The sequence below is a fragment of the Betta splendens genome, chromosome 14 (genome assembly GCF_900634795.4).
Source record: "Betta splendens chromosome 14, fBetSpl5.4, whole genome shotgun sequence".
Classification (NCBI taxonomy): Eukaryota; Metazoa; Chordata; class Actinopteri; order Anabantiformes; family Osphronemidae; genus Betta; species Betta splendens.
In genome coordinates, this window is record NC_040894.2 from 2,854,460 (window position 1) to 2,878,355 (window position 23,896).

The following is a 23,896-nucleotide window of genomic DNA, read 5'->3' on the forward strand; positions in this document are numbered from 1 at the left end:
AATGGCAAAGTTACAAGTCGTGAGCGTGACAGAGGGAGGAGACGGTGGGACGAACAGAGAGACAGAGATAAAGGTTTTCAAGCAGAGGAAGAATCATAAATTGATGCTTTTTTTGCCACTGGAGCTCAGCAGCTTTTAGACTGTTTGAATATAAAGATGTGAAACTCTGCGTGAGATCCCAGTGTGTGTGTGTGTGTGTGTGTGTAGGTTAAAGGATAAATAAGATGTTTATCCCACTCAGCGGAGCCCAGATGAAGATCCTAAGGCATTCAATCTTCTGCTGATTGGATTTGATCTACCTGTCCTGTGAAAAAGCGGATTGGGATGTTGCCTAGTGAAAACGTTGTTTTTCAAATCTCGTTTAGGACTCTCTGGCATGGATTTAAGCTTTATTGTTGAGCTGAGCTTTGTCAGGAAGTTAATGCGTCTCCGGCCTCTCGCGCACAAATCCCCAGCTTGGTCCTTTCTCCTGCTGTACTTCACTTGGAACCTCGGGGCTCAACCATTCCTCAACCAAACAGAATGAGCATGAGAAGCGATGGCTCCCCCTCAGCCGCTCCCTCTCCTTTCCCCACGTCTCACCTTCGCTCTCAGCTCTTTAACTCAGCCCGCGTTTTCATCCCTCATGTATATTCCAACACGGCTCCTCGAGGATTGAATGGGGCGGCGGGGAAGTTTTGTCAGGCTCAGGACAAAGTGCAGCTGAAGCAGCAGGTTGTGAAGTTGGATGACACTTGAGCCAAACAAGGGGAGTTATTAATTGCCCCGTTGAACATTTAATTTTCAGGTTGAGGGCGTCAAGATGGTCTTTAAACAGAACTCTTTAGCGGGTACAAAAAGACTTCCTGGCCTCAATAGACACCATTTGAACTGAGGAGAAACAGCTTTAAAGGCGTCCCAGCAGTCGGCTTCCACTGGCACAGAAGAAGAAGAAGCGAACTGCCTTTGGAGCCGCATTTCAATTTGATCTCATAGTATTTGACAGTTAAAAGCTGCACATTGGCGACAGCTCTGGTTCCAAACAGTAACGTTTAAAGCTTTTCCTGACAGGGTTTCATGTAGCGCGTCGCATGAAGCTTCTGAAGCGACGCAAAACAAAACATTTTCCAATACTCGCGCTTCTCTCCGTCCCCAGGAATACACCATCGACATCTTCTTCGCCCAGACCTGGTACGACAGGAGGTTAAAATTCAACAGCACGATGAAGGTTCTGCGTCTCAACAGCAACATGGTCGGGAAGATCTGGATCCCAGACACGTTTTTCCGCAACTCGAAGAAGGCCGACGCGCACTGGATCACCACGCCCAACCGCATGCTGCGGATCTGGAACGACGGGCGGATCCTCTACACCCTCAGGTCAGCGAGGCTGCAGCTTTTATTTTCCAATAGTCTAATAATTACTAAAATGCATAATGCATAAGATTACAGGCCCGTTCGTACCTGATGAAACCAGGAGCTAATTACTGACACATCTGACAGACTGCTTTGCAGCTCAAATCACTAGGTGCTCAGTAATAACTAACGGCATATTGTTTGTCAGTGTCAAACTAATAAAAGTGTGTGAAACCGGAGGATAGATTAGAGGAAAATAATCATTATGCTCATTATGGTGTTTTGTATGCCATCATTAATACAGTGGACATTTCCACTGACACCACAATGCATCACCAGTGAAAGTAAGGGAGCGAGCGAACTCTCCTGGACTCAATCAAGCTGTGATGGATGTTCTCCCATGCAGAACACCACCCCTCCACTTCATTAATTCGTTAAGGAACTCGGAATTTAACCAGTGGTTAATTAGGATGACCGCTGTGAATCGGAGGACAATGATACATGACAATAGCGAGTGCATGGATGGGTAAAGTCGTTTAAGGTCATTCTCTCATTAAGGGGAAGTTTAATGACTTTGCCTTCAAACTTCCTCGAGTGTGAAGAGACGAGGCAGATGTGTTGCTGTAGAAAAAAACTCAATTTAGTTTTGTGAAATTTTAATGAATACCTGCCTGGTCAGGTGAAGGGTTGAATTCTGGCTTTTCCAAAACAAGCCTCAGGTTTAATTCGTTTGCCTCTGTGCCGTAACATTACAGCATTACGTTTTACAGCCTGCTCGTTTCCTTTCCTGCCGAGTCACTCGATCCAAACATTGTGTCTCTACAGGTTGACCATCGACGCCGAGTGCCAGCTTAAACTGAACAACTTCCCAATGGATGAGCACTCGTGTCCCCTGGAGTTTTCAAGCTGTAGGTTTGGCTTCGTTGCTGCTTTCCTACCGTCTCACTCGCTCCTCTCTCCCTCCGTTTCACTCAGTGAGGAACAAGATTATGCAAAGCCACAATTGGAGGATGCAGTAGTCATGTGATCTGTTTACAGCACTCCAGCACTGATGAGTCACATGTGGATGTAGAATCTGAGCACATATGGAGGTGCAGTACTGTTAGTCTGTAATGGCTGTATAATGCAGCATAAACAGACAAAATCTGTTACAATATCTGCTTTGAACAAAAATGTGTATTTAGTGAGTCAGTACATGGATCTAATAATAGATGTCTCATTGCCAACTTGACCAAAGGCAAAGTGGTGTTTGATTTTCCTGCACTTTGTCAATACTGCTGTAGAAGCCATTTGAAAAGGTGAGACAGGTTCAGACTGAGTCTGAGGACTGGACGGGGGCAACTTTTGCAAATGAGGTTTGCTGTGGCTCCATGCAGAAATGCACCATGGGATGCTCCTCTGGGAGAATGCGCTCCACTACAGTATATGACTCTAGAGCAGGAGAAAATGAAACCGGGTCTAAATATAGAATGGAGGCATTTATTTAAATTTGATGAGAGCCGTGGATGTTTGAGAAATTCATTTGATGTGCAGCTCAGGCTCCATCTCCGGAGCAGCGGGGAGGGCGTGTTCAGCAGTTGGTCACGTCAGATGTCCCACAAATCACAGCACATTTTCCACTGCAGCAGCTTCTGGGAGTTGCTGATGATGGAGAGACAGGCTCACGTTTGTGCCTCACATGTTGACTGTACGGCGCTCGGTCCAGTGAACAGAATTTACCAAAGAGCGCCTGTTCCTCTTACATGCAGTATGTTAATTACTCTTGACCTCGCGAGGGATGCAAGTTGTTCCAAAGTGAAGTCCTGACATTGAGCTGCAGGAGCATTGACGTTCTACCTTCCCAAAGGGACGTGAATCGATATTCTGTTCCGAAGCAGCCGACCTCCTCCCTGCCCGTCTCGCTGCTTGAGATGAGGCGAATGGGAAGCGCCTTCCATCCCCGCGCTCCTACGAGGTCCAGCGTTGTCTGAGAGCACTTTAGGCACGACGCCATTTAAAGTCTGCAGACGGGAAAGTTCAGTGCATTATTCAGACCTCAGCTCATCTGACGTTGGCTCCAGACTGGAATCTGCAGGGAGGGAGCGCTACAATCAGACTGAGGGAAAGTTTATGGAGCTGCATTCACAGCATAAGGAGCCCAGTTCCACATGTTCTAACTACTCTGAAATTTGGCTACAAGACAGAAATTCAATGCGAACAAATATGATAATGCATCTTCTCTGAATTAGAAATGGACAAATAAGATTAGTGTTCAATCGTCACAGCTTCCTCTTGAGGGGATCAAATTACCAAAATGCAACCAGCTGTGGATCAATGGAAATTTTATGGCGGCCCAGTGTTTTCGCTTCTCCCCACAGATGGACTGCGTATTTTATTCACCAGTGTGTTATATAAAGCTCATATTTATTTGTGAGCTTGCCGACTTTGTGATTATGGATTATTCTGAAATAAAACAGTGTTTTTGTTCCCCGCTGAACGCTCATGCTGCTTCACACAGCGCAGAGCATTTCTAAGCACTCCGTCTTAAGATGGTTCCTAAAAGGGATGAATGTTCGTCTTGTGTTTTTTTGGACCGAGCTCCGTTTTTTTTTTTGTCTTTCGAGTTAAGCTACTCACTCGTTTCTCTCCCATGCAGATGGCTACCCCAGGGAGGAGATCGTGTACAAGTGGAAGAGGAGCTCAGTGGAGGTCGGCGACATCCGCTCCTGGAGGCTCTACCAGTTCTCCTTCGTGGGCCTGAGGAACACCTCCGAGGTTGTGAGGACCGTGTCCGGTAATGCAAAATATTTCCTCTTCAAACAAATATTGTTTTAGTGCAGGTTGGCTCAGCTCCAGTGCCTCAAATATTGTTATGATTTCTCTGAGTCATTGCTGATCAGTGATCTTATTAAAACATGATCCTCTGTATTTATATCGTATCGTATAATATTTTATAGTGTAGTATAGATATTTTATTTATTTTGGTCCAACAACATCGTATACACAAAACAACATGAATTAAGTGGTGCTATGTAGTAAAATATATAATAACTACTGTACATGTAATGGATTATTTGATTTCTATTTGAATCTAAACATAAAAAGGCAATCTGAGTGGGAGGATCAGCTGTGGTGAAAGATTTGCAGCGTCCTCCGACTCGCTCGCTCTCTGATCTGGTTTGTTATTTCCACAAACAGCCATCTGCTGTCTTGTCAGAGCACAGAACCTTGACTGTGGCTGAGAGACCTCTTGTCTCATTTCGCAGTCACTTTGGATGTGTGACCTGCTTCAGGATTTCGCGAACACAACATCTGTCTCAAAAACAAGTGCGTCAGGACGCTGCAATTATCCCGAGTACTTGCCATGCGGTGGATGGCGCTCCTATGATGTTGGCATCAGCAGCTCCTGTACATTTCAAATTCAGACATAAACTCTAATCACAAACTGTTGTCCTAGTGGTTCAGTTGGTCCCAGAGACGATAAACGAGCAGCCACGGCCTCCTTCAAACAAAGCTCCCGTTGACCTTTTTAAAGCTGTTTCGCATCTTTGCGTGAAGTTGTCTTATTAAGCGTGGCACAAATCAGTGGCACTCGTACATGTAGAAGTGCAGTGATTTTGGAAAGCGTCTTGTATGACAATGAGGTCACGCCTCCATTTGAGGATTTGCTGGTCTGTGCGATACTCGGCTCCACTATTCATGAGCACGACGGCGCCTTTGTCCTGCCTGGAAGGTCACACTGTTAGCTATTCTTTAAAGCCTTTCTTTACATGATTTCATTTAAAGCACTATGCTGAATGACTATCAGTTAAATTGAGGTAAAGTGGGTCAGGTGAGGCAACGGAGGGACACTTAACGCTAAGCTAAGCAGACAGGCAGGCAGGTGAATAGGCCAGATCCAGACAATGATGACTGTAGCAAATAGCCAGAGGACGATATCTGGTCTCATTCTGTGCGACAGGCCGGTCTCCCCCAGGCTCGGCCTGTCACAGCGCTGCTCGGCGGGTTTCGTCTATCTGTGCTCAAATTGTCTGCGTGTTTTTTTGGAATACAAAGGAAAAAATGCTAAACTGCGATTAACAATTAAAGCAGGACTGAGCGATGACGTAACGAGCAGAGCAGGGAGGAGACGTGCCTTCTGCCGCTCTGATGCAGTTGTGTTGTAGGCTTCTTTTTTTCCACGGCTGTCTGTCTTGTTTGGTTTCTCCTTGCTCTCTTAGCCAGTGTCCACGGGCTTAGTCTCCACACGTCACTTCACATCATAGCCGGCCGTGCTGCCTGGAAGCCCATACCTGCATCTACACACACACACACATTTGCATGCACACGCTCCAGCCCAAAATATAAAAAAGATTCACTGCTGCTTTTTGACAAGCAAGGACCCTTGGAAGGACACCAGTGGGGGAGGGGGGGGGGGGGGGGGGTTGCTGCTCCCTTGGCCTAAAAAGTTGAGACAAATCCTGGGAGCTGTGTTGTGTTCTCACCCTCTCTCCTCCGACAGGCGGGTGTTTAAAAATGTTCAGAAGCATCATAGTGTGGATAGGAATAAAGTAAGGAGGAGACAGAAAGGGGAAGGTCAGACAAATGTTAGCGAACACTGAAGGGAATAAAGTGGGAAGGGGTTGGAAGCCTTGGCATTTCATTGGTCCTGAAAGGAAATTCATGTCACACATGGTGTTGCTTTACAAAGGTCAAGTGTAAAAGAGTGTGAGACAGTATGTGTAGAGCTTCTGTAGCTGTAGCATCGCTGTGTCTAGCGTACAAGGATGTTTACTTGTACCTGAGCTGGATTATCACTATTTTACGAGCCAGCTGACACACTGACGTTCATCAGTTTGCCTCCAGCCACAGTGATGAGCTTCAATATTACATGATGTAAGGTGGAGCAGTGATCAGTGTCACAGTAAAACAGACCGATCAGCTGACAAGACTCCACCAACACATTTACTGTAGACAGCAGTGTAATGCAGTAGTTATTGGAGAGGAGAGTCACCACATTCCCTCACATACTACTGTATAGGATGACTATTTTTTCACCATATACTACAGCCTGGTGTGACAGGACTGAGGACAGGAGTTGAACCCTATCCTCTCACTTTGTAGCACAGAAAATCAACCACTGAGCCCCAGGATCCTCAGGGTTAATTTGTCTGAACGATGGCACCTTTTTCATCATATTAATGCCCAAGGCAGCATTTGAACCACCGTGTCCCACTGTGCAGTTCAGTAGCTCAACCATTCAGCCACAGGACCAGTCTCCAACTTTTTAACTCAACAAAACTTCATCTGTTTGTGTTAAATGTAGGATTAATAAGAGCCTGCTGATTCCTAATCAGGACAAATGTCTTGTTTTAAGCTTTAAGTTTAGGCAACTCACAGAATAGCATGTGGTGAGAACAGTGTCATATTCTAGTCTGACTAAGGCAGGATTTGCCCTCATGCATTCCTGCTTTTGGCTCATTGGCCTGACTACTGATCCACAGGACTACTGATCCTCCTGTTGTGAATTGTTTGCATTAAATGTCGGCCTAAAATGTCTTCATGTTGGGCGAATTGTCTCTATAGGCGTCTCACATAAGCGAGCGTACAGTTTATATGATCTTGTAGGAAGTTTCTTCCTCCCTCTTGTTTTGCAGTTTCATTAGTTCACTTTCCTCACGAGAGTGATGAAAGAGGAACTTGGCAAAGTTGGGCAAAGCCAGATGCGTCCGAGGCAGGTTTTGGGCCCGGTTCTTCCACCTCTCAGCTCGGTACCACGAGCACAGAGCCACGCCTGCTCGCGTTCATTCTGTCTGCGCCCGTGAACTAATGCATTTTTCCGTTGCTTGCATGCACATTCTGGTGCGTGTTCTTTTTTTAATGTATAAAAAGCTATTCTTAGAGTGACCTTCCAAAAGCCATGGCGTGCGGCCCTGTTGTCTGTGTGCACCCGCCTGTGTGATTCACTTTGAGTGGATAAAGCCCAGGGACACATCAGTGGCCTTCTTCCGATTACCCGGCGCCACAGTTTGCAGATGATTCTTTGATGGGGCGGATCTGGGGGCGCTGCGTTTGAGAGGATGTAGCCCAGCGAGAGGAAACGGGCTGAAATAAACACACCAACACGCATGTGCAGTTGTGTGTGCACGTATATCACACTCATGTAAACACATGATTCACTTATTCCACATTGTGCATTGTTCTCATTGCTTTTGAACAAAGGTCATAATGTGATGAGATACGCCGGGTTTTTTTCCAGCAGCGTGAAATAACTTGTTGGATTCCATCAAGGCTGTTTTGGGTTTTTGTTGCACGGCAAAACAAAGCAGTTCTCCTACAACGCTCTAGTTATTGTCAAAGCATCAGGAGGTCTGTGACATCTCCCAGTGGTAACAGCGTTGCCACATATGGTTTAGCAGCAGAATTTAAAGCAAATTAAAGGGAAAATTAAAGAAAAGAGCCATAGAGTTGTCATCACGTGCTTGATTTAATCTAGACAAGAAGGAGTGAGACAAAAAGCAATAAAACCAAAATGCCTGTAGTTTTTATTGTTGCTGAGACATCATATCCCTAATCAAATAAAACACCAGTGAAAGATTAAGTACGTTGTGAGAAATGGCTCCTGTTTCCAGAGCACAGCGTTGCTTTGGTGATGAAAATATAAAGGAGACACAATATGAGATCAAGCAATATAAAAACAGAGAAGGTCCAAGTGCAATCAATTCACACAGATGAAACAGTTTTAATGTCGGAAAATGCTAAATATTAAAACAATCACCAGGAATTAAAGGGTTGCATAATCCAATATCTCTTCCTTCACGTGGTCGTAGAAGCAGACGCTTCACCGCGATAAAGACGCGCTGCAGCTCTTTATCAGATGACAATCACTTCATCATGCTGGAAACAGGTTAGGAAGTGCAGAAACAATCCATTAGCTGCGCTTTGACTCCGCCGTTATAATACAGCGGCTGCGCTCTAATCGCCCCCATCCCCAGTGAAATATCAATTTACACTCCTCCCTCCAACCTCCATGCTAACGCACTAACCCACCCTTTACACCCACTGTCTTCCATGTCTGCATTCTCAGACCCCGCCCCCCACCTCAAGCCCCCTTCCTGCACAGCGCTGTTTCCTGTGTCCTACTTTTCAGACTGCCTTCGCTTCTTCCATCTCTGCTTTTCTCAGCTGACAGAGTAATAAGCCAGTAATTAACACTTGAAAGTGGAGAATGGAAATGCAACACAGGAGACGCGTTAGACAACGTTAATCTGGTGCCCCAGGATGCAGGATGGGAGAGAGAATGAAAGAGGGGACGCAATGGATGCGAGACCAGAAAATGATGTGCATTTGGTTGTAATCATCTGGCAGAAGGAGCTGGGCTGTGTTCTTCTGCTTGAGCCTCCTCCAGTCTGAACATTCAGGCAGTGTTGCAGTCGCAAATCATACAGCATCGTATAAAATGATATAGACTTAAGATTATATTTTATCATTTGGTTTAATTGAATTGTAGGTACAGTAACACATTTTAACTGATCATAACTGTTTTAATGTAGTGAAGTAGAATCTTGTCTGTGTTACATGATACTGAAACACCCAGTACATTTCATCTGGGCAGATTTGTGCAAATATAACAGAGATACTGTCCAGTGAGTGATGAGACTCATTATCACAGTGTATTGTATGTTTAAAATGCAAAACGCTGAAGTCTGCAACCCTGCAGACGTTCTCTGTTCTCCCGACACTTTTTCTTGTTACCTTTAGTGGAACTACCCATAATCTGTTCGAGCCGACTGCAAATGAACTCAGGTTCTGCAGAAGAGCAGAACCGTGTGCATTATGTGCTGATTCTGGGAGCGCTGTTTTGCTGAGGCTTGGCGATTATTAAGGTACTTAAAAGAAATCACTACTTAATATGAGTACGCAGAGGCAAAAATCTGCGTCTAATAGTTTTGGGCGAATCGTTCATTACGTTGAATGTGATTAATTAGGTTTCAAAGCTTAAAAGCAGGGATCCAAAACTGTAATTTGTAATAGTACAAAGCCACTGGCAGTGGAACAGACACTGATTGTCTTGGCTCGTACATTGTTTGTCTGGGCTTATCCATCCAATTTAAATTGAAATTGCATTATGGCTGTTGTGAAGGGCAGCACATCGAGGCATTAGAATTGAAGATATCCTTTAAAACATTGTGTCGCTGACAGCGTTTATGATTAACGAAACATCTGATGACGACGAGGCAGATGTTCACTGACTTGTTGATACATTCAGCTGAATTGTAAAATGGCAGCTGTTGATTCACTGTTGGGTTATTTCAACAAAAATTATTTTTGTATCCACCCATTGGTCGTTTTTCGTTACTCGGGCAGTAGTGCTTTAACTTTTTCATTCCAAATGGCAGCTCATCCCGGCTTTTTAAAGAACCACAAGTGATGCGGTAAGTCGATGCATCAGCGTCGTGACTGCTTCGTGGGAATAAGTCCTGTCAACGAGCCAAACTGATTGGAACTGAGAGAAAGGAGGTGATGTGGTAAACATGGGGAGAAAAGCGGGCGAGTAGAATTTTAGAACTTGGAGCTTGTTTAATGAGTGTGAATCGCATCTCTCCTGGTGTGAATGCGAAATAACGAAGCCGTTTTTAGACAAGGTGAGCTGGAGCGCTGATAAAACGGAGAGAGACGCGAGAGGAGCAGCTCGTGAATGTGTTGCCCCTGTTTTTAATTGTGTGACGTGATGGAAATGAATGACTAATATGTGGAGAAAGCAAATGTGAAATATGATTTCACTTTACAGAAAATGACCAAAATAAACCGAGTAGAGGCAAGATACAGGTAGCAGGTGTGCAGAGACGATAACGATTCCATAAAGTGTCGGCATGAGTTTGTGCCTATTTTAAACTGCACGTTTCTTGGTAATACAAACAGGTAACGCCTACAATTCAGTAGGTCATAAGGTTTAATAGCATTTGGACGGAGCTATTTAGGAAGCAACAAAATGGCAGACAGAGGTTAGAATGAGTTAGGACCAAAGGGAACCACAGAGAAAAACAATCAGGAGGCCCAAATCAGGAGGGGGCGTGGCCTGAGGCAGGGGGCGGGGTTGGAGGCAGGGGGCGTGGTCAGGTCATAAGTTGATCAATTAAATAAGCAGCAATGAAAATGTGTCTGTTCTATTTGAAGTGTTCATTGACTAGCGTGACACGTTCGACGTGTTGTGGTGCAGCAGTCAGGAAGAATGAGCTGAATTCATAGTAGCTACTTCACTTTAGTGTGAGACTTAAGTGGCTGCACATTCGGTGGGAAAGCTGCCACTTTTCTGACAATAAACAGCCATTCTCCAGAATCGGAGCGCTGTTAGCGGGTCTGTGACAGTAAACGCGGTGTTGGATGAGCCGGTCGAACCGCGCCCTCCTGCGCGGCTGCTGTGATGTCGCGGCTGCTCAGCGTCGTGCTGTGCCCGTTCACCGTGACACTGGGTGAACAGGCACTGGTTCATCAGCAACCAGGTAATCACTCGCACGCAGCTTCGGGTCCTGTCTGGAAACGGGGCGAGTGTCTAAGCATGTTGACCCGGTGAGCATCCACAGCACAACCTAGTCATTAGCAGAGCTCCTGTCTGCCTGAAAACATGCACGGTGGCGCCGACCGGCCGTCGCCTGTGAAATAGATGGCGCTTGACAGCAGATGAGCTCAGTGGGACGAGCTGTCAGCAGCTGTGCAGCGCGTCAGGCCTGGACGTCCAGCATGTGCCTCAGGTCTCATCCACACCAGCTCACACAACCTCCAGCTGCTTCAAAGCCGCCATCGAATACGGAATCTTATCTGTATTTAATAATAATAATAATAAAGCAGCCAGTTTTGTATTCGTACGATAATATAGGATCCGTATTCTGTGATAATTTGTCTTCCACCGTGTGGACGTGTGAGTGTGTCTAATTCTGTTGAGTGTGTTGTGTCTGTCTTAACAACCAAGCGACGCTGTTTTGTGATGAATGATCATCTCCGCCAAGGTTTTATTGCTTTCTGGAGATTACATCAGTTTGTAGTGAATCGCTTTTGCCAGGGAAATGTGTGATCCTAATAAAAATACTTCCAACCGTGTCTTAATACAAACAATAGTTCAGAGCTGCGGCTGATTTTCTACACAGCTGCTGTTGCATTTTTCACCCATGAGAAATAAACAGAAAGCAGTGGAATGAATAGATAGCAATGCAATTATGGCAACGTAGTGAATGCTGAGAAGGACTGATTCTGTCCGTAGCGTCGCTGGATGTGGACATTGACGCTCGGCGCTTTCGACGTGGGCCACATGTGACACATCCTCTTATTCGCTGACTTCAGTGGTAACGGCCCTGAAAGAGAGCTCCGCCCGTAGACTAGATGAGGATAAAGTGTGAGCGGTCTGTTGAGCCCGCCCACATCTGACAGATGGGCAGGTCCAGCTAAGGTTAGCACCATTGCTCCCATTAGAAGAGGAGCAGCCACAGGAGGATTGGAGGCTTTGAGTTGCAGTAAACGTGCAGTCTACTTCAAAACTGTGATCTGAATATACTGTATCGTGGATTTAAGCTCCGTTCTGCTGTTCAGCAAGGCTGAGCATCACAGCAGGGGTCCGATTAAGGTGGGCTTAATCAGTGTGCACCAAGGTTTACTGGGATGAGATTCAACAGTAGTGAAACAGTAAATAAATGAATGAAACCACAGTTGATGCACTAAACCACTTGGGTCACTTTGAGCCGCAACGTTCAAAAATCCCAGCTAAACACAAGTGAACTGGAAACCGCCTTGTTTTGAGGAAGTCGTTAACAGAGCGATGCATTAATACCGAGCCGTAATGGCAGGCGGCCGGTTCCTGATACGTGGCGCTGCCAGGATGGAGGGCATCGGTCGATTGCGCCTCCTTAAAGTGTCTTCCTGGCAAGTGCTGTGGCCTCTAATGAAACTGGCAAAAGGCTAAAGAAAAACCAGGTTCACGGCGGGAGTGCCTCACAGCCGCCGACCTCACCCCTGTGGTGGAAAGCCCATTATCATTAAGAGTCGGAGGAAATGCGAAGCAGGCCTTGTGCTGCTGACCAAGCTGGAAGAAGTGTATGACCTGGCAGTTTCTCAGCTGTCAGGGGTCCTGGTCTCGGGCCCCGGCTAATGTAATGCTAATAAAAACAAAATCGCGGGCTGCAGGGCCCCGGAGAGCCATCTTCATGTGTCTCTTGCAGTCCTACAAACGGAAGCGGAGCTGTATAATAATCCCTGCACCTGCCTGCATCAGCACAACGCGGGCGTGATGCGAGCGGCTCCGGCTCTGCGGCTGCAGCTGGGTTCCTTTAACGATGCCGCGGCGGCGTGGATGAGCTAAACCCTGTCCGGACCCGAGGAGGCCGCGCGTGCTCACAGGCACAATGAACAGTGACAGCCTCGTCTCGCTCGCTCGCTCGCTCGCTGTGTCTCATTAGCGCACAGCTGCCCAGATGTTGGTTGTTTTGCACTAAACCGCATTATGCGTCGTGCGCCCTTCCTCATGAGGAAAATTATTAGCCAGATGTTGGTTCCCCAGCTGCACACGATTCGGCGTCCTCGGGGCCAGAAGCACACGTGCACGCACGTGCACACACGCGCACACACGTGCACACACGTGCACGCTGCCCATGCAGATACGCGGCCCATACGAGGCCAGGCCGGCCTGATGCTCCACAATTAGCTGACAGCAGCCTGAGCTGGAGGCCAGCGGCGCCGTGAAGCTCACAGCTGCAGACACACAGGGCACGGGTAGACGCTCAGGACGACAGGCGCGGGGCCGATGTTCCCGGGCCCCGCTTCCTGTTTGACCCCGGCTCCGTTTGCCCTCGTCGCGGGGCCATTAGAAGCACATTGTGCACACGCACGTCCATGCTGAGTGTGCACTCCGAGGCGAGATGAACTGTGTTGTCTGGGTCAGGTCTATCTGGGCCCAGCCAACCTCAACCTCCTGACACCCAACAGCTGCTGGGGTCAGACGGTCATTCTCCACTGGCTAACTACTGGCGGGACACGAGGCCTTGTATCGTGCGTGTGCATCGGAGCAGGATCGGCATCGCTGCTCTGAATGGCTCAGCTTTTGATCCACACTCGCCTTGGGCAAACAAGCTGTGACGGTTCTGGTTACGCAACATTATGTATTGATCGGGCTGACGGCTTCTTTTTGTGCTTGGTTTGTCTATTGATAGCCTTTATTGAGCACTGCAGATAATGTGCAGTAGTTTGATACATTTATAGCATTAATTCTACTGAAACTGACCTTTCATTTTCTTGTGTTCTCTGCCTCAGGTGACTACGTGGTGCTGACTGTGTTCTTCGACCTGAGCAGGAGAATGGGCTACTTCACCATCCAGACCTACATCCCCTGCACCCTGATCGTCGTCCTCTCCTGGGTTTCATTTTGGATCAACAAGGACGCCGTACCAGCGCGGACATCATTAGGTGAAGCAGCTGCCGTGTTTTGAAAGTCCCACCGCTGTTTTCCTGCTCATCAAGCGCCGACAGAGCATTGCTTTACTCTTTGTACCGGTCCACCTACACACACACACACACACTCACACACACACACACACACACACACACACACACACACACACACACACACACACACACACACACACACACACACACACACACACACACACACACACACACACACACACACACAGGCCCTAGATGTGCTGCTGAGGTTCATTACGCTTCCTGGGCCTAATTACTCCCTGCTGTGAAACACATCAACAACCCCGTGGTGGTCACGCACCACCTCATATTGAAAAGCAGTTCGCTTCAGCTTCCTTCCCTCCACTTCTTTCCTTTTTGTCTCGTCCGTTTTCCCCCGAGATGAGGCAGCTGCTGAAGAATCTAGTCCAGTTTGATTTGACGAGCCCGTCCTGGCACATATGTTTTCATGCAAGCCTTAATGAGGCATTAATTATACAGTGCAGCAGGAGAGAGATGCAGCCTCAGCACAATAATAATGTACGTGGCCTCTTCCCTGACATCGGGGACGCTGGGACAAAAAAAGGGGAAACGTGAGGATTTCAAGAAGCTTGTGAACTTGAAGAAGTTCACTTGTTATCCTGCTGTATTTACCAACTACATGTATTCCATTCGCTGGTCAGCTTCTTTTTGCTGCCTAGAACTCGGCACACGTAATGTGATCATTAGTGGGAATAACTGAATGTAAAACAACCGCCGTAGGCAGAAACCCTGATTGTCCCTCATTATCCTCACCGCACTTAAAAATAGCTTGTGTTGTTTTCCAGCGCTTCCGAAACTCCAGACACAAAATACCAACGTTAATCCTCGGTGAGGATGTTACCAATAATCAAATGTCTTAATTTCCTCTTTGAAAGACGAAGCAGGAGGCAGAGGAAGCCAGGTGGTTAGGAAGCGGATTAATGCAGATGACATAATTCTTAATCCTTCAATGCCATCCAGAAATATATCAATTCACCCGCTCAACCGCAGCATTAATCTTGACACAGACTGATGTTTTTCAGCCCACATTAAATTTAGACTAATCTTTTCAAAACACAGCAAAGTCTCCTTACATGCACAGATCTGTTAAGGGAACGAGGCCTGTCTGTTGTTAAAGTACACTTACAAACATTTTCTCATCACGTTGAAGCACCTTCGTGCGCTTCACCGCTAGCGACAGACACAGCCCCTAATAAGAGGAGAGAGTTGCCAGATGGCGACTTAAAGGAGCGTTGCAGGTCAGCGTGATGGTCTGCTTCACACCAACAGCCCCGTGTGCTCTCCTTCCTTTAGCGAGTACATGTGTTTTTACTGTAACTCAAAAAATTGAGCTTCTACACTGAAATATTTAGACGCTTGTGTTCTCAGACTAAAAGATGCATGAGCACTTATACGATTTGAAAAATGCATTAACGCTGACAAACCGGCGGCCAAGCTGTGAAAATGTTTAAAAAGCATCCAGCTGGACTGAATCTCAAACTAAACTAAACACCAGCGCTGATCTGAGGAAACTCAAAGCCAGCTTTCTCTCTCACTCAGGCATCACGACTGTGCTGACCATGACCACGCTCAGCACCATCGCCAGGAAGTCCCTCCCCAAAGTGTCCTACGTCACCGCCATGGACCTGTTCGTGTCCGTCTGCTTCATCTTCGTCTTCGCCGCGCTCATCGAGTACGGAACGCTGCACTACTTTGTCAGCAACAGGAAGCCCAGCGCCAAAAAGGACAAGAAGAAGAAGAACCCGGTGAGCGTCTTTCTGGAACTAACGAAACGGTCCTATTCAGCTTGTGTTATGTAAGAGTGTGAAACAGCTCCGATCCGTTTTCCCCTGCACTCGCGCTGACCCTTCCCCTGGGATTAGCCTGTGGAAGCAGCTAAACGCCGCCTAGCATCGCTAAGGGAGCGTCTCCCCAGGGGCCGTCACCTCCAATGGTTCAATGAGTGAGACGCGCAACCTGGACCTCCTCCCGACCCATCGCACATCTGTTACACTTGTAATTTAGACCCATGTCACATGACAGGAGAGTCGGCCTCATGTGAGCCTTAAATCCCCCAGGAGATTACAGCAGCTCGGCCCAAGGCCCGAATTCACGAGCTTTTACGTTTACCCTCCACCAGCACTTCTGCCGCATTCGCTGGCGTTGACCTGTGGTTGTGGAGATTTTTGAAACAAAATGCATAATTTACAGCTTTATTTCCTTCTACTTGGCTCCTCTGATGGCAGCACATACGTAACTGAAACCTCTCCCGGAGCCGCGCCGTGGTTTTTGGACTGGTTTGACGAGACGTGAAGCGGTCGGCTGAGCAGGAGTGTTGAACTGGAACTGGAACTGGAACTGGGGGGAAAGTGGGGCGCTCCACTTCCAGGCTGGAAGGTTTCGCACACGGTCTAAGGCTCTCATAGATGAATAAATGAATAATGAAGTGGAAGGTTTGTCATCTCAGAGGGGCTTTTCTGGGGTCTCTGCATGACTTGCCACAATGAGGGAAGGAAGAAGGACGTGTAAGAAAGGGTCGTCATTGACTGAGATGATGGTTGGGAAAAATATGCAGCCTCCAGGAAATGGAGGAAGGATGCTGTTAGTGTCAGAAGCTGCCTCACATCAAACACTTTAAAGCCGTATCTATTTTAAACTCTCATCACTGTAGCATTATATTTAGAGCCGGCCAAATAACCAAATAGTCTTTTTCCCACTGCTGCTGTCAGGATCTCTGTGTTTCACAGCGGCTGAGTCACCAGGAAAAGGACTCAGACACCGGAAGAGCACAGCGCAGCCATTTCATGAAAGGCCGCTTGGATCGTGTGCCCCAAGTTGTTCAGTTTAAGTTTGTTCTCTTCAGTCAAACTCCTGCTAACATGATGTGTGAACACCAACAGAGAGCATTTGTATCATGTATCAATCTGATGTGTTTCCTAAGGTGACGCTGGCGTGAGAAGCATGACACGCGTCTCCCCCTGTGTCTCTCTGTGTGTCTCTGCAGTAGATTTGGACTCTCTCCATTTTAAACTAGACACGACAGTACTTTTCACACATTGTTTGTGTTTGTGTTCATTTTTCCTTTTATTGATGTTTTGTTCTCTGTTTACATGTATTGTTTTGTTACTCTCTTTCAATTCCACATATACTTTGTTTCCTGTCTGGACAAAAGCTCCTCCGGCTCTTTTCCTCAAAGGTATATTGCCTGTGTCTGACTGCATGTGTCTGCTGCATTTTGGCTCCTTGAGCCCCAGCACCTCACTGCTTTCTGTCTGCTCTACAGCAGATATGCCTCTCTCTCTGTCCCCTCTTTATTTACCTGCATTCCTGTTCTCCTCCTCAGTTACTAAATAGGCATCAGGATAACAGTAAAAAAAACTAAAACAAAGGGGGGGGGGGGCACTCTGCAGTGCACAGTGCGGAGGCAGCCAGCCAGACGTACCTACTGTATGCCGCTTCTTAAATTCAAATGAGCTTCCCACACATTCCCGTGTCCAGAGGAATGCATTAGTCCAGGTCCAGTGTGGACTCATTCTGGCTCCCTCTGTCCTGTTTCACTCTTTGTTGTTGTCGTCGTTGTCGTGTCGTAGCCACAGTAAACTAGCAGCTGCTGCAACGGCTTCCTCTTCTCCCCCACTCCTGCCAGTGAATCTATATCTTTGTGTTCGTTGGGCTTCTCGACCTGACACTCCCTACAGAGTCAGCAGAGCCTTAACAGACTGAAAGAGACAACCCCGCGCTGCGTTAAGGGTAATTAGAGTTGGAGGTCCGCTCAGAAGATTACCATGGTAATCTGTAAGCACCCAAACGCAGACAGGGTGGGTGGAAATCCATCTAAATTTAACCCACAGCAACATACGAGCCATGAATATTCCATGCAGAGCTTGTCTGACTGCTTTTGTTCCTGCGAACCTACAGTAAACAGACCAAAACCTCCACCTGCAGCATGGACAACACTACCTTCAAACATTTGTCTTTAGCCCAGGGATCCGCAGCGCTTCCTCCTCTCGCAGGTTGTCTGCCTTCAGTCAGTTAAAGTTGCCAATGCCACTGTGTTGTTGATTTCTTTCCGTGGTCGTCCTCTTTGTTATTCTTTGCTAACGCCCAGTCGCCACAGCCCAGCTTGACCAGGCCACGAAGCGGGACGCGGCCACTGCTCCTGCTGCTTCAGCTTCCACCGCCGTCCCGCAGTGCAACCGATCCCCTTTGAGAACTGAGTCATAACCTGTGGTGTCCACCCCCCCATAAACTCAACGCACTGTCCCTCGAGAAGGACACAAACGCTGAAACTAACCCGTTTGTCGTTTTGTTTGTGGTTATGTGTGGTTTTCAAAGGGACAGCAGGTTTGTGCACTAGATGCTAAGTTGAAGGGAATCGGTCTAGTTAAGCTTGTTTGAGGCTGCATGCTCTTAGCAGATAATGCCTGTAAAAACCCGAAAGGCGACGTAAATAACTATTCTTAAACCTGATAATAGCAGCAAAACATGACGCTAGTGCGGCTACGTCTCTATTAATCCTTTCTGTGAAACATACAAGAACCAATTCACAGAGGAATACGCTGAACTCGCAGTTATTTGAAAATCATGAGCTTCACGTCATCGCGTTGCCACAAAGTCAGCGGGGGGCGCGTTTAATCTGCCAAACAGCCACAATATCAATCTGTGCAAAGGTAGCGTGGCGTTCAGGGATAAAAGCTGACGAACAGGCCCCATTTGAATTCTAACGTAAAGAACAAGAAATATTTGACTTTAAGCTTGGAAGTGAAACCGCGGGTGGGCCCTAAGTGGATTTTACAGATCTTAAAAGGGTCCGTTGGGAGGTTGAAGGTGCAAGCACACCAACGCTAACCTGATAGAAGCGGCAGCTAGCGCTAGGCTCTGCTAGGCTCCGCTAGGATCCATTAGGATCCGCTAGGCCCTGCTAGGTTCCATAGGATCCGTTATGTTCTGCTAGGATCCATAGGATCTGTTAGGCTCTGCTAGGTTCCATAGGATCCGTTAGGTTCCTCTAGGTTCCTTTAGGGTCTGTTAGGCTCCATTAGGTTCTGCCAGGCCCTGCTAGGTTCTGTTCCGTTATGCTCCGCTAGGATCCATAGGATCCGTTAGGTTCCTTTAGGTTCCTTTAGGACCTGTCAGGCTCCGTTAGGTTCCGTTATATTCTGCTAGGATCCATACGATCTGTTAGGCTCCGTAGGTTCCGCTAGGCCCTGCTAGGTTCCGTTAGGCTCCGTCAGGCGGGGAACGCGGCCGGGCCTGCGGCGGCTAACTGTCTCTTTGTCCTGTCCAAAGCAGACACCCACGGTGGACATCCGCCCCCGCTCGGCCACGGCCATCCAGATGAACAACGCCACGCACATGCAGGAGCGGGACGAGGAGTACGGCTACGAGTGTCTGGACGGGAAGGACTGCACCAGCTTCTTCTGCTGCTTCGAGGACTGCCGCTCCGGAGCCTGGCGGCACGGCCGGTTGCACATCCGCATCGCCAAGATAGACTCGTACGCGCGCATCTTCTTCCCCACCGCGTTCGGGCTCTTCAACCTGGTCTACTGGGTCTCCTATCTCTATCTCTAGTGGCCCCCGGCCTTCTTAAACATGCGAGCGGCGCTGGGAGGAAGGGACCCGCAGAAACACACCATGGTTCGCTTCCTTTTACGTCCTGGTCCCAATTATCACATTTCATTCATGTTATAATTTCTAACGCGCATTGCAAATGTTGTAGCATTAAATCTAACTGGCAGGAAGAGATCCGTGGACGTACCGTAAAAACATTGTGAGCGAAGTTTGTTGCTCTTTTTTTTCCCAATTGAAATTTCTTTTTAATTACTTTCTATGTGAGTCGTTCGACAAAACGAAACGAGCAATTCACCGTAACGTCGGCTCACATCAAACGCCCGTTAGAAAATCTGAGACCGCATCATTTGCGTTTGTTATTTACCTTTTTTTTTCCACTGACAGTGACAAACTAGAACAAATCTGAAGCACTTTAATAGAGCGACATGCAGAGTCAGTACCGCTTTAGCTGACACTATTAAACGTTGCATTGTGTGGTCATGAATGAGGAGAAGCTGTTCATGCTCAGCTGTACAGACACTGTATATATATTTTACTATTACATAGTGGTTTACATTTATTGCATGCACCTTTTAGGCCAAATACCAACATGTTTTATGCTCTTCTATTGTTAGATATGGAAACAAAAAAGTTAACACTCTTGATTATCATTCAAGATTTAATTCTACTTTTTTTCTAGGAAAACTGAAGAAAATGGATGATAAAAATGTGCCCAGTTTATGATTTTAGGTTGGGAACTTACCTTTGCATCTTTTGTCTTCGCATCAGAATTCCTGCCCAGATTTTCCAGTTTCTTTGCAGCCATTAGCTTCTACCTTTTACCCTTTCCTCCACTCGCTGTTAAAAGCACACACTAACATAAATACACAGTGTTGTTGCATTTAGAGGAGAAACTATACAAAGACAACCTTTGATCTTTACACATTAGTTAAACCTGCAGCCATGTCACCAGAGGTAAATGCTGTATGTTGGATATTTCCTTTGATAAATAGAGAAATTCCAAAAATGTGCATCGGAACACAAACAAACAAAAAATATTCTATTTCATTCTTTTAGAAGAAGAAACACATTCTGTAAAAGTAATAAGCAAAAGTAGGAAACACTAACTGCTGACGTAAGAAGGCATCTGACCCGTGAGAGCCTTACTGACGTCCTCATTCACTTTTACTAACGTCCCCTTTTGAATGTTGACCCGTTCAGAGAGAGCAATGCGACGTAAGTACAGTACAGACAGACACGAGTATGCAACAAACCAGAGGCAGTGCTTCAGTATAATTTACGAGCTCATGAGGAGTGGATGTAAACCACGCTGTTTATGTACATAAGTGACAAAGGAAAGAAAACACTTAACCCTTAAGATTTTATAAAAGGGTATATATTTTCTATTTCCTCCTTGTTACAGTATATCATACAATAAGTTAGATTATCGTATTATGATGGACTGACCATGTAGAATACTGGGGGGTAATGGGGTATTTATTTATTTATTTATTCATTCATTGACGGTATTTATTTATTTATTTATTTTATTGAATGAAATCCTATTTTATGTTTCTAAAGCCCCTGTAAAGAAACAGAATGCTGTCATTTATATCGATGATACATTTATGTTCAGTGTGTCGATGGAGCTCGAGCTTATTTATCTTGTGTTTTCTATGTTGTGCTCAGTGTACACTACTCTCACAAAGGCCTGTCCAACTGTTAACTGTCCAGTTAGTGAGTTGCAACGTTACCCGTTGTGCAGCTTCTGAGTAGTAGATTTGAATATTTCCAGGGGAAAAAAAAAAGAAAAACACAAAAAAATAGTTCCCGAACCATCAGAACAAAAATATTTGCTTGTGAGTGAATCTTTCCACGTTTTCCACCACATGGGTTGTCGTCGGTCTTAGTATTTGCCATCATTATTGACACATAAGTGATGATACGAACAATGCATTTACTAGATTGTTTCATATTCCCTGGAGATTTTATTACCTTCTGTATTTAAATGGTAGTCCTGTTGTGTTTCCAAGCTGCCACTAGTCCTAACCAGTCTTCAGTGTGGCCATACTCTGTTCATAGCGGTGTAGAATGGTCATTACCAGTGTCCAGTAGTAAAGACGTGTAACTGAGTGATCACGTACAAAGTGCCAAACAGACGCACACGCAATACAGAATATGGGACTCTAACACCATTTGTCACTTCACTCGTTTCCTGGATAAATAAACACGCAGGAACTGAGCGTTCTCCTGTTTCACGAGCTGCCGACATCCTGTTTCTGGCTTTGCAGGTGTTTGTTCTTTTTGTAACACGGTTCAAATGACGTCTGTCCGGGTGCGATCGACTTCACCTACTGGTAATAAAAGGACGTTGTGTTTGACCAGTGGTGCAGAAAACAAGCGTTTCTGACTGATGCCTCTTTGCTTTGGTTTTTCCCCCCGTGATAACAGCTCTGGGTTGTTACTTAATCTATTCTAGCTGATGTGAAGGTGTTCAGGTGTGTTGGATGAACGCTACTGAAGTCTGTGCATGTGGAAAACTCCCTCAGTCAAAACAAGGACGTTTGGAATTGGGACTTGAGTATAATTTTTTTAGTACTTTGCCTGCATTGACTTGGACTTTTATTCAGGCAAAGTGGTTTCTTTTTTTGGGGGGGGCACAAATGAGACAAATGTAAACAGCACATGTAGATATTTTCTATTACGTATTTTGTCAAACTGCAAAAAACGAAATCTTGCGCAGAGCTCAGTGAAAAGTATCCAAAATAAATTTCATATGATTCTCACGCATAATGTATGTTAGTTGTTTGCCATCCATGCATATTTGAGTCTTGTATAAAAGGGGCACTGATCAGTTCGGGTCTGCATAATATACTCTACATGTACTGGAAAAAAATCCTTTTCATAAGGGAATTGCACATAGCTGTGAAATTTTACAATAAAATTGTTGCATTTATTGACGTGTACTTGTTTATATTTATTAACACTAGCAGAAGCATTGGATTTATCTGTGACATTTACAGGATGTTTTATGTCTAGTCATCTCTGTCAGTCAGCTTTAATTTAGTGTATTCATAAACCACAGGTCAAAAAATGTAATGACATGGACAAAATGATTATCATGACCTGAGTCGTTATCAGTCAAATAAAATCTCCTGTAGTGGAGAAAAATTGACCACGAGGCCATAATGGGGCCAGTAAACCTGTGAATTATGCAGTAAGCCACCACAGATGCCCAGACAGAAAGTCCACACTATCAGTCTGTTTAGATTATCAGTCGATGAGCTGTCCAGCCGTCAATGTGATGCACATTCACGCTAAGAAATGCTAACGCGTCTGCAAACGGTCCAGGACGGAAGAGACACAGTTAATGGGCCGATATTAACCAATTCCAGGAGCAGAAACAGACGGCGGCTTGGTGCAGACGGGATGTGACGCCGGCAGAAGCTGCTTTTCATTTAACAGGGCAGCTTATAGGTGGAGCACACCGTCCTGCTGCCGCCCAGCCACGCTCTTCCTTCCAGGAAAGTGCACTTGAAACAGAACAGCAGTTGGCTGATGGACCCCTGTGCTGGCACCTCTCCCTCCACTGGGCATGGTGTCAGCTGCAGAGACAGCCAGTGTATCCCTCTGATTATTATACAAGCGTCCGCAGTGTACCCCAGCAGCGTGCTGTCGACGCCGGCCCTTTCATCAGCTGAGGTACAAGCTGCAGAGCGACTGCAGCGCTGGGAGTGCAGGGAGACCTCCATGAATAATGCAATGTGCACATGGCTCACTTTTCAGGACTTCGCCCGTGTGCTTTCATGGCTGTGTGCAATCACATTTGCAGAGGAGGAATTTATTTATTTGTGAAAATGCATCTAAAGATTTAGGAAACCTTTTTTTAAGAGGAGCTGACACCACCTGCTGAAATGAGGTGATGATCTACAACCTCCACAGGACGAGGAGTCGTGGAACCATCAACAGACCATGAACACAAAAATGGAAACTCAGTGACTTCTGTTTAAAAGGTCATAATGAGAGATGTCCCCATCTAACACTAATATACTACAGACTTCATTAGAGATGACATTTAATGACTTTTGAACTGTTTAATCAATGAAGTGTGTTGTAAAATGTCAGCCATAAAATAATTTGACCTTTCACATTCATTTAGACGGGCTCCTCTGTGCTAAGAGGGTAAATGTTTATCTGGGCGCTGCTATTTTTCAGACATGTGCAGATTCCTTCCCTCGGTTGTTGTGACACACGTTTAACTCTGCGTCGTTTTTTCTTCCGTCGTTTGAGTAACAGCTCCAACCTGATCAGATGGGGTTTAGAGACAGAGTGAGCAGGGAACCAGAGCGCTTGTTTTCACCAAAACGCAGGAACAGAGATCAGTAACCAGCTCCAGATAGAGCGAGGATCCAAAAAATATATTTGAAATTAATGTCTGTGAAGTGAACTACTGTATGAGAGACTGTGTGATTGACTGTTAAAGCTGTCATTTAAGCCACAATTCACAAAATGCATGTGTATGTAAGTGTCTTATGTCACCACTGGCTGCAGGTTTAAAAAACCTTTCACTCTGAGCCTTTGGTGACTC

General features: G+C 46.2%; 1 protein-coding gene across 4 annotated transcripts in view; it reads left to right on the forward strand.

Annotated features, from left to right (window-relative positions):
* Positions 1-22,264, forward strand: part of gabrg2 (gamma-aminobutyric acid type A receptor subunit gamma2) — a 31,069-nt gene extending 8,805 nt beyond the window's left edge. Inside the window, exons 4-10 of one of the 4 annotated variants that reach the window (XM_029173280.3) lie at positions 1,136-1,356; positions 2,158-2,240; positions 3,968-4,105; positions 13,588-13,740; positions 15,319-15,524; positions 16,931-16,954; positions 19,048-22,264. In XM_029173280.3, the coding sequence (XP_029029113.1) occupies positions 1,136-1,356; positions 2,158-2,240; positions 3,968-4,105; positions 13,588-13,740; positions 15,319-15,524; positions 16,931-16,954; positions 19,048-19,329 (1,107 nt within the window). In that variant the 3' untranslated portion in view covers positions 19,330-22,264. The remainder of the gene's footprint in view (positions 1-1,135; positions 1,357-2,157; positions 2,241-3,967; positions 4,106-13,587; positions 13,741-15,318; positions 15,525-16,930; positions 16,955-19,047) is intronic. The other 3 variants (XM_029173281.3, XM_029173282.3, XM_029173283.3) reach the window with 3 other exon arrangements.
* The last annotated feature ends 1,632 nt before the right edge of the window (positions 22,265-23,896 follow it).